This window comes from Pimephales promelas, chromosome 25 (assembly GCF_988280905.1).
Source record: "Pimephales promelas chromosome 25, fPimPro1.hap1.1, whole genome shotgun sequence".
NCBI lineage: Eukaryota > Metazoa > Chordata > Actinopteri > Cypriniformes > Leuciscidae > Pimephales > Pimephales promelas.
The window spans coordinates 10,654,256-10,667,888 of record NC_142793.1 but is presented as its reverse complement, the minus strand read 5'-3'; the positions used below and the strand labels follow the sequence as shown (position 1 = coordinate 10,667,888).

Below are 13,633 nucleotides of genomic sequence, written 5' to 3'. Positions count from 1 at the left end.
GTCCTGTTACTATTTTTTTTTTTCCAAAAAAATAAATAAAATTAAATCACTATTTTTTATCAGTTTTGTTTGGCCCATAATTTATACAATTATTTAATGAATTAATTCTAAAAACTTCTTTAAAATGAAATAGTGACAATCACTTTAATAGTGATTTTATTGGCACAAATATACATTTTTGAACATATAATCAACAATTTATTTAAAATAAACACTTTCTTGTGGGAAAAAACAAAGGAATTAATCAACTTGCTTTTTAAATGACATGATTTTCGGTAGGATTGAGAAAACATGCGTCCATCTTCTGCTTAAACCTTGTAAAAAAAATTAATAAAGTTGCCTGAGATTGACCAATACACATTCTGAATAGTTAAATATGTGTAGTATTAGATTTAATCTTGAAAAAAGTCAAAAATAAAGTTTATTTTTGAAGAGTTACAACAAGCAAATGGCCCACAAATGTTTTATTCATGTTTTGGTATGAAAACTTTTTTATAACCCAAACATCAGACAACCGTTTGCGACATGGATCATCCGACCGGCCAGCAGTAAAAACCGGGATTCACTTTACGGATCTGACCGGGCTGCCGTGGAAACGCCACTGTTTCTCCTGTGGAAAAGTCAATAACACATTTAATTTATTTTAAATAGCAAACACCATTCATCATATATTGTTGGTCCGTTTACATCGGTTTGTTTATTACCTGGAATAAGTGGGATTGCAGTTCCAGTATTCAGGACCAGTTCAAGAGCGAACGGCTCCTTATTCCCAGACTTCCTCACTGAAACACTCACCTCCGCACTCTTTACCAACCAATCCATCTTGTTGCCGAGATAACTCACACCTCTCACGCGGAGAGCATCGATGCCCGGTGGGAGCAGCGGAGCAAAGGCAAGATGCTCCTTCTGCACTCTGTGTGACACACAGGACAGGGACACACAGATCAGCACAGATGTGTGTGATAAAGCCACTCTCTCTCGTCCAGCTCGTAGTGATCTTGTCACCTGAAGCCAGTGTAGCCAAACAGCAGCGCCTGCAGAAAGCCGCCCATCCCGGTGAGGAAGTTCACACACCCAGAGCCATCTGCCGACTCGCTCCACACCTGCACACACACACACAGACTCACTGTACAGTACTCGAGGACTGCTTCAGCTTCTATAGATACTGTGTAAAGCATACTGCCTGTTATTATTATTTTCATTTTTTTACGTGTTGTCACATAAACTCATACTGTATAGCATATTTAATTCTGTAATCATGCTTGTTTCTGCCACAGAATAAAAAAAACTAAAAAGGTAATTGTATGAAAACAGTTTGTATTGTGCGATTAAAAAGTTTTTATTTTTGTTATTCTGTGGCAGAAACAAGCATCTCTCAAAAATAAATACATTTAATGTGCCGTTTTGATTTCCTTTGTGTGTTTTTTTTTTTTAAAGTAATCAAGTAGTGTGTGGGATTTTATAGTTTATATTTTATTTTAATGTAACGCAGAATGATTTGGATGTGCGAGGCACTATATTTTTTTCATTGAAATTAAGTAAATTTAACATCAATTATTTTAATTGAATGATTTTTTTTCCAGAAATATTGTGGAATATTATTACAATTGAAAATAACTTTTCATTTAAATGTAATCAAGGAGTGTGTTGGATTTGATAGTTTATATTTTATTTTAATGTAACGCAGAAGGATTTGGATGTGCGAGGCACTATATATTTAGTAAATAAATTTAACATCAATTATTTTAATTTAAAGTATTTTCTTTCAGAAATATTGTGGAATATTATTACGATTTAAAACAACTTTTTTCTATTTGAATATATTATAAAATAGAATTTATTCCTGTGATCAAAGCTGAATTTTCAGCATCATTACTCCAGTCTTCTTCAATGTCACATGATCCTTCAGAAATCGCTCTAATGATGATTTGCTGCTCAAGAAACATTTCTGATTATTTTCAGTGTTGAAAACCGTTGGGCTACTTCATATTTTGTGGAATTGTGACACTACCAATCAAGTAATTAATTTAAATTTGTATAAATCTTGTTTGAAAAAAAAGGAAGGTTAAGTTTCCATAAAATGTGCTCTGCTTGCATACTTAAAGGGATACTCCACCATTTTTTTTTATATTAAAGTATGTTATTGAGTTGATACATACCTCTGTCATCTCAGCACTTAACTAGCTCAGTTCATTCAATATGGGCCAAGTTGCGTTTTTCTAAGAGTGTAAAATGGATAACTATATTGTATGGCGAAATACCACAGCAACTTTGACTCGGCGCAGTAATATCTTCACTCTGGAGAGGGAGAGGACTTTTCACGAGTGATGATATTACTACGCCGAGTCGAAGTGCTCCCTGCTGTGGTATTCCACCATACATTATAGTTATCCACTTTACACGCTTAGAAAAGCGTGACGTTTTATTTTGTGTCACCGTCCTGGGTCGAGTTACTCTACTCGTGTAACTGTATTTAAACAGGGAAAACGTGAAGGTGTTTGGTCGCTTCTCTGCTTGGCCAATATTGAATGAACTGGGCAAGTTAAGTGCGATCAAAGTGTCTCACGCGCCAGAGCGATTGAGACGACAGAGGTAAGTATCAACTCGTCTTAGTTAAGGGAATAACCAGTGTTGTGCAAGTTACTTCCAAAATGTAATACATTAGATATTACTTGTTACTGTTATTTAAAAGTAATTCATTACCTTACAATATTACTGTCTCAGAATTGTAATGCGTTACATTACTCATGTATTACTTTTGAGTTACTTTCACCAAAATAACTAAGTAGAACTTAACTTTGGGGCTTCTAACGATATGCGATATGAAACTGAAATCGCGATTCGCCACACGACTCAGATCCACGAACCTACAGAATAGCGACACACCTCTTCCAACTCCAGCGTTATTCTCCTTACCGTCCAGATCCACTGCTGCCTTATCTTTAAATTAGGCTATTAGTATTATTTGAAGTTAACATTATAAAATACGTAGACCTACACCACAAAACTAGTTGAGGATAAATTATTTAAAATTGGGGAAGTCCAGCATTATGGACATGACATTTGCAGTCAAAACTTGAAATAAAAATTCTCAGAAAATACATGTATTGAAACGTATATAGGCTACTTCCTTAAAGGACAGACATTAGACAAATATCAGTCTATGTTTTATTTTTAATATTAGGGAAAAGACACACATTCATGCGTGACAAAAAAAAATAGGAGGCAAAATATATTTTTTGTAATTCTGTTAATTACACTGCGCAAATCGGACGAGGAAGGATTGGCTCTCCAGTCTCCATAGAACTTAAAATATTCATTTTATTTTAGTTTTCGTGTTCGCATTTATGAGGAAAAAAAAATGTTACAGACGCGACCGCTTTGAACTGGCACTAAACGACTGCTTTAAAACTTTCACATAGTCTGTTGCCTTTAAGAAGTAAAAGCAGACAATACACTGTAATACAACTGTAATACAAGCCTCACTGAACATGTAACGAGTAAAATATTACTGAAAATTGATTAGTAATGCCTTACACTACTGCGTTACAGCAAAAAGTAATATGTTACTGTTATGTATTACTTTTGTAATGCGTTACTCCCAACACTGGGAATAACATAGTTTAATATGAAAAAAAACGGTGGAGTATCCCTTTAATTCAGAAGAAAAATGCATAGCATACATATTGCATGTGTGAGACGTGCTGGCCTCTGCAGAGAGAGAGACGTCCCGTACCTGAAATGGTTTCTGGATATTTTTGAAGCATTTCTGCAGAAGCTTTTGGGCTTTTTCAGCCTCTCCAAGTTCAAGCCAACCTAAAGCAAACATGCCCTACAAACAGACACACACACATATTTACACAAATATACTGAGCAAAAACCCCAGATAATCATAGGCTTTTTGTCAAAGGTCACATGAACAAACAGGAAAACAATCTGATTGCATCCGCTTGTGTCATTGATGAACGAACGTCTATGGGTTCGGAAAGACATGAGGGTGAGTACATAATGACAGAATTGACATTTTTGTGTGAGCTATCAGCAAACCTAGCTTTTTGGGTAAAATATGGACAAACCCAGCCATTGGGTTAAAAATGTAATTTAAAAATGTAACCCAATGGCTGGGTTTGTCCCTATTTTACCCAAAATTGGGTTAAAACAACCCAGCATTTTTTAGAGTGTAGTTATGTTATTATGGGGATTTTATTCGATTTAAACATCTAAATGATAGTGAGAAAACCAAAAATAAAATCTTTGCTCGCTCCTTTGAAGGAGTGAAACGGTTCTATATTTAACGAAGCACATACAAAAGACCAGAAGCGACGCAGCCGCTTTTACAGAATAACCCACACAAAGCATGATGGGTAAAGCACAGCGTGTGACTTACCCATGTCATGGCCGGCCCGAGTGGATCTGTGACGGCCTCGTATGCGTCCAGATCGTTGCGTCTGACCTCGGGGGTCATGGGGAGGGTCAGCGGGTATCCCAGCAACACCACGTCCGCCTGCTTGACTCGACTTCCTGTGGGAAATGTCAAATGTAAACTTTTGCAAGAAATGGTGCTGCAGTGATGATGTATATTGTGAAATCACATCATGTTGGATTACTGCAGAAAATAAGCTCTGTGCGCAACAAAAGTTGTTGATTCTTACACGTTTTGTTGATTGTGATCATATTCACATATTTATGAATTTTGAAGCCTATATACAATCAGCAGAACAAAAAAGCTAAAGTTAAGCTATAAAGAAAGGAACGTACACCACCATTTCAGTGAGTCTATTACAAAACATTTTCCTTGAAAGTTTGAATTATAACAGTTCGCGTTTAAAGCTGTGAAGGCGGACTAGTGTGTGTAGATGAGTTTCCCGGTTCGTCTGGTGACGTTTAATGTCCCTGACAACCTCTGTCGTCTCATTTAGCCACTTGTTAGCAACCGGCTTTTTTCAAGACTACCAAGTATTTTATATTGCAGAATGAAACATGAAAATGTCTTGAGCTTGTGTACTGTTGACCAGAGACCTTAGGTCAAGCAATTACTAAAAAAAATTCAATCATTCAAAAACACATTGACTTTGAGTCAAGGACACAGGATGTTAAAAAATGAACCAATTTCTGAGGTGTCCTCCTTGTTGAGAAAGGTGAATCTGGCGTATGATTATGATGATTACTACAACATGGACATGATGCTGATGAGGGCATCTTACCCTGCGTGTAGCCGTCAAATTCTGGGTGATACTTCAGTTCTGGGTCAAAGGGAATCTTGATCTTATCAGCAACGTCCTGCCACGCGGGAGGAGGCGTCCGCGCTAACAGGACACACAACTCCACGGCAAACCGAAGACTACTCAACACAGAGAACAAATGAAAAATATCTTAAATCTGCTCATTCTGAAAAATACCCTCCATATTCAGTGAAAGTCTGAGGGATTTGTTGGTTGTTTTATCGTACACTGGCTGAAAATCGTAAGTTTGATAGGAAAGTAACAGCTCATCTATCACACGATTCGGGTTGGGGTTTATTCGAGTGTTTTATTATATAGAGTGATTATGTACACACACACACCTGCTTTGGGCGACAGCATTGGTGAACACTGAGTTGTCAACAGCAAAGTAATATTCATCAGGAGGAATCACACCTAATGTACAAACAAAACAAAACCCCATAAAGAAGCTTTCATAACCATATCAAAACAAGACTTGAGCTGCCACTGGTTCTAATGTCTCATTTCACTTTGTTCATATTTATTCATTAATTAATTAGTATTCATTTTATGCATTATATTAAAGTATAATAAACAATAGGGCTGTGAAACGATTAATCGCGATTAATCGCATTCCAAAATAAAAGATTGTGTTTACATAATATATGTGTGTGTAGTGTGTATAATTATTTTGTAAATATTTATATTTATGTATAATATTAATTTTGTAAAAATATATATGAAGTATATACATGCAAATATTTCTTAAACATATACATGCATGTGTGTGTGTATTTATATATATATAATAATTATACACACTACACACACATGTATTATGTAAACACAAACTTTTATTTTGGATGCGATTCATCGCGATTAATTGTTTCACAGCCCTAATAAAAAGTTAATATAATTAAATAATATTTATTTGATTATATATAATATATAAAAGAAATACTAATATAATTGAAAATTATTCATTTTATGTATTATATATTTATTATTTTATTTTTAAATTAAAACCCTGAATGTACTATTAAAAATCATGAAAACCTGTAAAATGGTGTACAGTAATTTGACATAAATACAAAACATTCAGTATCTGAATACATGCATGGTCAACGATGTCATTACCAGTATTGTTTTAGTATCATTTATTTACTATTATAGTAATTTTGTAATAAATAGTAATTTTGGCATGTGCTTTTGCCAATGTATGAAATTTTGCTCTTTATAAAAATGAGGTTTAATTTATTTTGATCTCATTTCTAGTTTTGATTTATTTCCATTTAGTAATTTCAATGCTTCTACTTACACTTATTTCAATTATATATAATTATATATATAAGTTTGATTTTAGTTAGATGTAATAACCCTGGTAATCATGGCTGATGATGTCACAGTGTACCTTTGATATGGTACTGCTGGTCAGTAGCGTCCCATGTGACCCGTGAGACCCAGTAGTCCGCCACGCCCCACACCACCTCACTGCCCCGCCCTTCTTTAAACATCTCCAGGTCCTGTGATGGAAGACAAACAGAAGATGTATTTCTGGTCCAAGTGTAGGAGTGTTTATGAGTGTGTCCTCTTGACCTGTGTGAGGTAGAAGTACTGCTGGAAAGCCAGAACCACGTCTCCATTGATGTGGACCTCCTGCTCTGCATAAATCTCCTCTGGACAAACGTCACGGCCCGATAACACACTCTCCCACGCAAACTTCAATCCCTGATTCAATGGGGAGGAAAACTGTCCATAAGAGCACATAAAGCTAATAGATAAATAAAAACAACGCCCGATTACCAACTGCACCTTGTAGCCCATCTGCTGGGCGTTCGCTCGAGCACCGTCTACTGTTCCCACACGGTACTCCAGTACAGCCCTGGCCAGACTGGGATAAAACAGAGCAACACTGGGGAACATCCACGTGTCCTGCAGGGGGAGCCAGAGAGACAAAGTCAAAATCTTCATAGATCTTAAAACGGGATCCAGTTGGCTCTGGCTGAGGTCCATGCAAAATGTAAGAAGTTTAATAGAATAAAGTTAATGTGTTAACATAGGATATTTGATAGTAATAATTTAATATGACTGCCAATTCACTTTATTTCTAAAGAATGGTCAGAGATCATGAGATTAATATATATATATATATATATATATATATATATATATATATATATATATTATAAATCATGATATAAAAATATATTTAAAATAGGGCTGTCAAATGATTAATCGCGATTAATCGCATCCAAAATAAAAGTTTGTGTTTACAATATATGTGTGGGGACTGTATGTAATTATTTTGTATATATATATAAATACACACTCATGCATGTATATTTAAGAAAAAAAAATATTTATAAAATATTGATATTTATATATAATATAAAATATATATAAATCTATATACAGTATATACATGAAAATATTTCTTTAATATATACAAGCATGTGTGTATTTATATATATAAAATATTTTTTTTATTTTTTAAACACTACACACACATATATTATGTAAACACAAACTTTTATTTTGGATGCGATTTATCACGATTAATCGTTTGACAGCCCTAATTTAAAATGCAATAATATTTCACAATATTCCTGATTTGACTGTTTTTTATGAAATCCAATAGAATATTTTAATTATTTTGTTTAATAATTCACAATTATGTTTTAGTATTGCTGTCTTTACAATAAACCTGTAATGTTTTTCCCACACAGTAAATGCATTTTCATGCACAAATAAATTGTCCATAGAAGTTCAGTTCTGCTGACAGAATTTGTATCATATTATCAATTATCATAAAAAACAATTAAAACTCGTTTAACCTGTTAACTGTCACCCCCCCCTTTTTTGAATAGACATGAAAATGCACATTTCGAACATAAATGGTTGTAATTCAAGAATGCTTTGGAATATAGACATATGATTGGTCTTGTTTTAAAGAAGACATTTGGCAGATTTTTGTAGAAGTGAAATAAATTAAGAAAGTGAAACAGAAAAAAAGTTATAGAAGTTTGAGTTTATGGAAATGTACAATGTAAAAATATTAATTATTCATATTTTACATAAAATATATATTTTCAAAACCTGGGCTACTCTAAAATGTCAGAAAGATCAAAGCCAAAAATCTGAACAAGTTGTGTTTCAAATTTTAGGTTGATATCTCAAAAAATGAGCTTTCAGTAAGATTTTGTTTGAGCGCAGTACCAAACTTTTTCACTAGGGCACAATCAGACTCCATTACTGCCCATATAAGGGCGCCTGCATTTCCATTCGTGTTTTGAGTGATATGAACCATTATTTTCACAATTTTCATACAATTTCTGAAGTAGAGATCCTATTCAGAAGTAGCATGGGAAGTTTGGCAGATTTTGATATGAATTGAACCTCTAAGAAACACATACAAAGAACACGCATGTAAGTCATAGCTAGCTGACACGTCACAAATGGTGAATTTATTATTTTTTTCTTGATATTTCAAACTTTTCAGACCTTTTTTTTCCAAAATAATTGAATGGATTCTATCTTTTGAACTTTTGGCATGAAAACAAACTGAGGTATCTACCATTTTTTCATGATTTTTCATGTTTACTGCTATTTTAAAATAAAGGTCTGAACACGCCTTATGAGTATGAAAATATTCTTGTTTTATATTGATAAATTATGGCTCCTCTGTAATATATTTTGAAAATCAGTCACCAAATATGGAAACTAGAGATTGTAAGCTTTCAAATGATATATAGTTTGTCAATATTATTTAAGGTATTTACTAAGATATTATTGTTTTAAAAATATAGTGGCAAACGTCCCACCTGTGGGACGGTGACAGTTAAGTGGTTAAAAAAAATGAGGAATTTTATTGAGGAAAATCGTAATGAAATTTCCCATGCTGTACCTGACGTCATCCTGAAATCAAAATTGACAATTCATATTTTCAATGCCATATTGCAGTATTTTTTTTTTTAAAAACGATTAATCTTTTTATTTTTAAATTCAGGTTCCCTCGTAATGTTAAATCAAAATAACTTCCCATTCATCTTCATATCTCCTCTTCACTGATGAATCCACCAATAGCAACCCACAACCATCCAATCCATTCCCCGCAGACCTAATCAAGCCCCAGCCAACATTTGTTCTTCTTCTAGAAGCCGCTTCACTTATACGTCACGATACAGAGGAAAAGTCTTTCAACTTCCGTCTCATGCTGACTTTAAACTCACCTGGTCCCAGAACACATGCCCGTGGTAATCCTCATCTTTACTCCCGTTTGACAAACCCCCCGGACTGATCCCTCCGAACACAGACGGTCCGTTTGACTCCTCGATTGAAGATGGGAATGAACTGAGAAGATAAAACATGCAGCCAATCAGAGCCCGGTTCAGGGTCTCATCCCCCATCACCTCGATGCTGCTCCCCTTCCAGAGCTCCGCCCAACTCCTCAGGTGGGAGGGGCGTAAGTCACCAGTTTCGATAAGCTCCAAACCAGTATCGAAACATGATTTGGCGCTCCTGTCGCTCCCAGCGAGGGCAACCAGGAACACCCAGCTGGACTGGCTCTGGTCGGGCGGGAGGGTAAGAGTAGATGCCACGGGCGTCCAGATCAGGTGCACAAACGGACGGATTCCTCCAGGAATCTCTGCAGAGACGGTCTGTCCAAAAATATGCCTGAAGAGAAGAAACATGTAGTGTTTATGTGTGTTTGACTTCATTTACGTTTTATAACGCGAATCAGAACATGGAAATCTGATATGCTCTGATGACGACACAGCTGCTGTTTGACAATGAGGAAATGTGTTTCATTTTTATTCTGAAACAATGGCTGAAAAAATCGTCCCCTACACCCCTAAATGTGGCACTATTTGATGGATCAGCCAGTTGTAGTGGTGTCTGAAACAATAGCGGACGTTATCTAGCGCACTCATTCAATCCCATAATGTAACCGATGTACGCTCGACAGCTAGAGATTACCCATAATGCACTGTGATGATCATGCTGAATGAATTCCTGTGTCTGAAGATGGCGCCGCATCTGAATCATCCATCCATCCATTTTCCAAACCACTGGTCCAATGTGGGTACAGCGTAACATCATACAGGTATAAATTCATATTTATTTATTATTAAATTGTTTAATTATGGTTTATACACCCCGAAGAGAAAGTTTTCATTACTAACGCCAGTTTGCTAAAGCTCAAATTGATTATTAAACAGCAGAAACTATGCAAAAGCGGCAGCCCTTCCAACACACACCGTGCCTGAATTCACACACTCGTTTTCAATCCCTCCTTCAAATGAATTAAGTTAGTACTGATGTAGGGGAATAGTGAATAGGGGATTTCGAACACAACCAATCACTGCATCCGTAATCGAATACTTCCCAACTAGCAGTACACCAAACAGTGTGTCCAAATACATAGTAGTATTCGAAAAAATGGTACTATGTAGAAAGTAGGCGAAAAGTAACCAGACGACCTTCTACTTCCAGCGAGATTCTGAACTGAAGTGCGCATTCGGTGGACACTTTAATATCACATGGGAGTAGGGTTGGGTATCGTTTGAATTTGAACGATTCTGATTCCGATTCCGATTCCTTGTTTCGATTCCGGTTCCTAACGATTCTCGATTCCGATTCTTTTAAGAGGCAGGGTCAAAAAAGTTGAGCTAACCTTGCTAACCAACGGCCTTTCTGAAGGAAATACTCCTTTTGTCACAAATTTTGCCGAGATTTCGTTATTTTTAGAAAAGTGAAGCCACACTTTGGACCGCCGACGTAAGCTACTCATGTTCGACTCGCGCGGTTATGCCAACACTTCCGGTAGACGCTTCTTCTTTGGTGTTGTTCAGCGGTTTCTTCTTCCGCTTGGCGGACTGTGAATATCGAAACTAGGAATCGAAATTTTAACTTTTGAACGATTCCGGGAAAAACGAAAAGTTAGTCCCGATTCCAATCGATACTCGATTCTCGATACCCAACCCTACATGGGAGAGTCCATTAGTACCTGCCAACTTCTTCAGTCGCGTTGGTTCAAGAAGTATTATTTATTTCTATTAATTTTTTTAAAAAGGTTTAATTAAAGCCATAAAACAAGCCAACCAGCAACGAGGTGAATCACAACATTACAAAGTTTCATTTGAAGCAAAAATATATTTGAAGATCGGGCTAAAAAAAAAAAATGAAGGTACAAGACTGTGTGGTTAACGGCTTTAATGAGGAAAAGAACAACAATCCCATAAACCATTGCGTACAACATTATTGAATTAAAAGCAATAAAGTTATTGATAGTACATAAGTTTATTGTGAAATATGCATTTTTATACATCCAAAATACGTATTTTGAGAATGTAGAGAGATCGACTCGATTATGTCATTTGCCGCGAATCAATGGAGTGGGCAGAGCTAAAGAGCTATTTTTATTGCGCGATTCGTTCTCAGCAACTCTCATTGGTGGATTTTTTGTACAGCATTATGGGTAATGTAGTTTTCCATTTACCGCTGTTCAAAATAAGTTGAAATAATGCAAACAGGTGGCATCAAACAAAGCATATAGCATTGATTAAAAACCTCTGAACTCACAGTGGGTCTGTCTTTAAACATTTTATAATTGTCATTAAAAATCAATTTCCCATTCTAGAAAATGAAAAGAGGTTTTACCTCCGGAACGGACTGTTGCGCTCTATGGCGGTGAATCACGTCACTATGAGAAGCAGAGCGTACATATACGCGGCTACATTTTTAAACTCTTCCAAGACTGCAAATCTTGTTGATCGAACACACCAATTTCAATTAGGAATGCAAATAAATACAAAAAAAGAAGTCCAATTGCAATTCATAATGCCAATATTATAAAGCGGATGTACCTCCCAGCCTTGTAGTCTGGTGCATTCTGGAAATCAATGTCATCACTTTGGGGTTTGAAAGAACTCTCCAGCTGAATTGTGATTGGTTCGGCACTGGTTTCAAAGCGCTTAAGGAGAACTTCCGTGACCAGAAGATTTGATTGCTGTCGGTGAGCGTACAAAACCTGAGTAGCCTCGAAAAAAGGAGTGACCACAGTATGAGAGAAAATACCTGATACAGACAGAGAGAGAGGGAGAGAGAGAGAGAGAGTCTTGTAGTATATGTTTAAATGCAGTATTACATGCGTGTGTGTGTGTGTGTGTATGAGTTCTAACCTGTGTGCATGTCTAACTTGTACGTGTGTCGTCCCACTTCTGCCGTCTTCACTTGAATTGCTAGTGGACATGGAATGTTGCCACGGTGACAAGTCCCGCCTTCGCCATTATAAACCCCGCCCATATGCATAATTGGATCAAACACTCTCCATCCCAGTAGCCCGTTGACCAGCGGTGGCATGAAGCGAGGGTCAGAGGGCAGAGAGTCAGAGGTGAAGATGTACGGGTCCACGGGGTCAGAGGTCATTTTGGGGCAATTCTGACGTCTGTCAAAAGAAAAACATAAGGAAAAGATGGAATGTGTAACTTAGATGCAGGAAGCCATTTGACATCATGTGACACAAACCATAAAATAACAGTAAAACTGAAAATGATATCACAAACAGAACCTCATGACTATCAAGTTCAGCTAAACTCATAAATATTCTCATTATTATGGTAATTTTCCACTCAACATATACATAATTATTAAAATGATGCACACAAATCTATGCAAAAGGCATTCATAGTCTTTCAGAATAATTTGGGTCTTATCCTTCTTCTTTTTGTATAATTATGTGAGTTTTTTACCCTTTACTGTAGGTGCCTTTTAAACCCGTGACTACTGCACCTTGATCACCGTCAACAAAATAAAAGTTTTACCAATGCAAACAGACTAGCTCAGATCTCATCCTATCCTTTCAAATGACTCACTTTGACTAACAATCAAAAGAATGATGTTACTCATTTCACAGAAACAAGTTTTATGATAAAACTTTAGTACTTACGGATGTAAACATTAAGTTGTGCGTCTCTAACCTCATTCATTGAAGCAGACGTTCAAAAAGAAGAGGCGGAGTAGCAGTTACGTCACTGGAAAGGGCGGGCCATTGCGCTCGATCAGCGTCTCTGATTGGTCAGTTACGTGGCTCTAAATAACAATTCCCTTTTTAAAATACAAAAAAGGGTGAATATTAGAAATGGCTTTCTAGTCAACACGTCCCTAAAGAATCCTGCGATATAATACAAAGGCTACCTTAGTAAGGCGATTTGCTTTTAAATGCGTCGTATGATATCATAGTTTTATGATAAGTGGTTTTTCATTATTATCTTTTTTGCTAAGATTCTTTTAAATTGTTAGTCAGGCTCTCTTATACTAAAAACTTGACTAGAGTCGTAGGCTTCTGGCAACGGAAAAAAATAAACTCTTTGATGCTTTGATTCAATTGAATCATTTGCTTCTTGAACTGACTCAGTGATTCTCAGCGCCAC

At 36.2% G+C, this 13,633-nt stretch overlaps 1 protein-coding gene across 1 annotated transcript; it reads right to left on the bottom strand.

Annotated features, from left to right (window-relative positions):
* Positions 1 to 449: 449 nt before the first annotated feature.
* Positions 450 to 13,284, bottom strand: pgghg (protein-glucosylgalactosylhydroxylysine glucosidase). The gene is made up of 14 exons (XM_089127648.1): positions 13,150 to 13,284; positions 12,383 to 12,648; positions 12,068 to 12,278; positions 9,431 to 9,875; positions 7,014 to 7,133; positions 6,798 to 6,929; positions 6,613 to 6,724; positions 5,564 to 5,636; positions 5,205 to 5,341; positions 4,388 to 4,521; positions 3,737 to 3,832; positions 1,006 to 1,103; positions 705 to 913; positions 450 to 610 (listed from the first exon to the last, which is right to left on the bottom strand). The coding sequence occupies exons 2-14, from the start codon at positions 12,627 to 12,629 to the stop codon at positions 531 to 533; spliced, it is 2,094 nt and encodes a 697-aa protein (XP_088983774.1). The 5' UTR covers positions 12,630 to 12,648; positions 13,150 to 13,284; the 3' UTR covers positions 450 to 530.
* Positions 13,285 to 13,633: the final 349 nt, after the last annotated feature.